The sequence below is a fragment of the Carassius carassius genome, chromosome 2 (assembly GCF_963082965.1).
Source record: "Carassius carassius chromosome 2, fCarCar2.1, whole genome shotgun sequence".
Lineage (NCBI taxonomy): Eukaryota > Metazoa > Chordata > Actinopteri > Cypriniformes > Cyprinidae > Carassius > Carassius carassius.
This window is the reverse complement of record NC_081756.1, coordinates 2,386,225-2,388,724: the sequence shown is the minus strand read 5'-3', so window position 1 is coordinate 2,388,724 and position 2,500 is coordinate 2,386,225. Positions and strand designations below refer to the sequence as shown.

At 44.6% G+C, this 2,500-nt stretch overlaps 1 protein-coding gene across 2 annotated transcripts in view; it reads right to left on the bottom strand.

The window, feature by feature from the left end:
- The window catches only part of LOC132099519 (solute carrier family 12 member 6-like), a 30,729-nt gene that overhangs the window by 18,976 nt on the left and 9,253 nt on the right, over window positions 1–2,500 (bottom strand). For both annotated transcript variants that reach the window (XM_059505756.1, XM_059505757.1), the window contains exons 5-8: window positions 2,289–2,435; window positions 2,158–2,212; window positions 494–624; window positions 177–418 (exon numbers count right to left, since the gene is read on the bottom strand). In XM_059505756.1, coding sequence (XP_059361739.1) covers window positions 177–418; window positions 494–624; window positions 2,158–2,212; window positions 2,289–2,435 — 575 coding nt within the window. The remainder of the gene's footprint in view (window positions 1–176; window positions 419–493; window positions 625–2,157; window positions 2,213–2,288; window positions 2,436–2,500) is intronic.

The following is a 2,500-nucleotide window of genomic DNA, read 5'->3' as shown; positions in this document are numbered from 1 at the left end:
GTACGTCACTTTGGATAATGGTAATATTCCTTCGAATCTGTATGTTATTTTTGAGGATTCACAGATGGTTATATCATTTTCTAAATAACTTTTACAGTCACTTTTGATCAGTTTAAAGCATCCCTTATGAATAAAAGTACTTTTAAATGGGAGTGCACATAACATGAGTGACTCACGGGAAGGACGGCTTGCTGAAGGCGGACACCAGCGCTCCGGTGTAGATGGACAGGATGGACACGATCACGCAGGCCAGGAACACAGACGCCAGCTTGTTGACGTATTTGACTCCCACGAACACCAGCAGACACATCAGCAGCAGGAACAGGGAGCCGTAGAGGCGCATGTTGTTCAGCATGGCCCCCGCCTCGCCGTCAGGGCCGTCTGAGACGAAGATGGCAGCGCTCGGAGCGATGTACATCTGTGAACCACAGAGCAGCCGATCAGAGACTGTGAGCCAGCGTTATACTAGTGTTAGAGGAGAAGATCTGCGCACCAGCAGGATCTCGATGGCCCCCAGGATGTACATGGAGCCGGCGAAGGTGGTGCCCAGATAGAAACAGGAGCCCACTGCCCCGCCGAACTCAGGCCCCAGAGATCGAGAGATCATGAAGTACGAGCCGCCCGCTGGAGGAGCGACACACGGATGAGTTAGTCACTATGTTAACTCTACAACATCAGATACACACACACACACACACACACACACACAGCAGAGACACTCACACGCACGCACACACACACACACACACACACACACACACACAGCAGAGACACTCACACGCACGCACGCACACACACACACACACACACACAGCAGAGACAGACACCACACTCCAGAACAACATCAGATACACACACACACACAGACAAAGAGACACACACACACACAGACACACGTGTGCACACACACACACACACACACACACAGTGAAGATCAAAATTAGAGAACAATCAATAAAATTCTGAGATTCTGTAACATTAGCTGTAGTGTAGCACTGTTCTGCTGACACGTTTGACCAAATATCCCAGGCATCTCACTAAACCCTTAATATTGTGTTTGGGAGGTTAGATGTGTACATATGAACCGGCGGGACGTAAGCGGACATACACTTGCTGCACATTGTATAAAACCTTACAAATGTCAATATGTGGAAGCAAGAGAAGAGCAGACATGTAGATAAAAAAGTTAGAAAATCACTGCTCTTGACTGAAAAAAACTTTAGAAGCCCTGAAGATTAATCTAGAGTTATTTATTGAAATATGTCAGCTTGAAAGACTGAAGAACATGGTAAACAAGCTATAAAGAATGCATAGACTATATAACATTGGTCTTTCATTAAAAAGAAGACCATGTTCTTGTTCAACTTATAGTCTGGTGCGACTTATACATGTTTTTTTCCTCATCATGACGTATTTTTGGACTGATGCGACTTATACTCAGGTGCGACTTATAGTCCGAAAAATACGGGTATTTATTTGGTTATATATTTTACAGGTTTACTTACTTCCAGCTTTGTATACCTATATAAACTTTGTGTAAGTTATTTGTTTTGTTATATTAGGCATAGCCTGCCCTATAGCATGGTGTATTTTTATTTGTTTTGTTAATAAAACTATGCTAATTTAAAAGTGCTTTTGATCTGTTTAGAAGTGAAGGGAAGTGAGGAAAAGAGGGAACGCTCCTCCGGTGACACCGGTATTACCAGTGCTGTCAAACGCTGATTACCTGATGGGAAAACCTCCTCACTTCACAACACTACAATAAACCCTCAGCTTCATGTATTAAGATGCTATTAAAATATCTAATGAAATATACAGTTTATTAACATAATGAACATGTATATAGTATTTTCCTGCGTGGTATAATGGACTGAGATGATAAAGACCAAACTCTCTCAGGATTTCAGTCACTTCAGAGCGGCTGCTATCACACGATCTCAGGGAGAATCAGTCAGATAATGAGGGAAATCAGCACCAGATTAACACACAGATAAGAGTGCTCTGATTTTGGGCTCCACATGGGCTCTAAACCATCACATTAACACTCACACTGTACCATCAGACACACACACATTTATCAGTGTACAGCGTTCGTCTCCTCACACACTTCTGAACTCATCAAGACTCTTTTGTAGCTGAACAGAAGAGAAAGTTCACCTGGCACGACTCCATTAGTAGCGATGGCACTCATAGATATCGCAGTCAGCAGCGTCTGTATGGAGAGAGACTCAGCAGTTAACACATATAGATCTAGATCCTGAGTGTGTGTGTGTGTGAGAGAGACTCACGCAGCTGCAGCAGATGAAGACGATACACAGCGCCTGCAGGACTCCGGCCGTCCCAACGACCCACGTCAGTCTGAGGAACAGAATCACCCCGAAGATGTTCTGCAGGCACGGCAGATACACGCCCATGAAGGTGCCCATCTGAGGAGACTGAACACAAGGCATCATGGGAACAACACTCACTCAGTCAGATGTAGATGCAGCGTCTGGAGCGT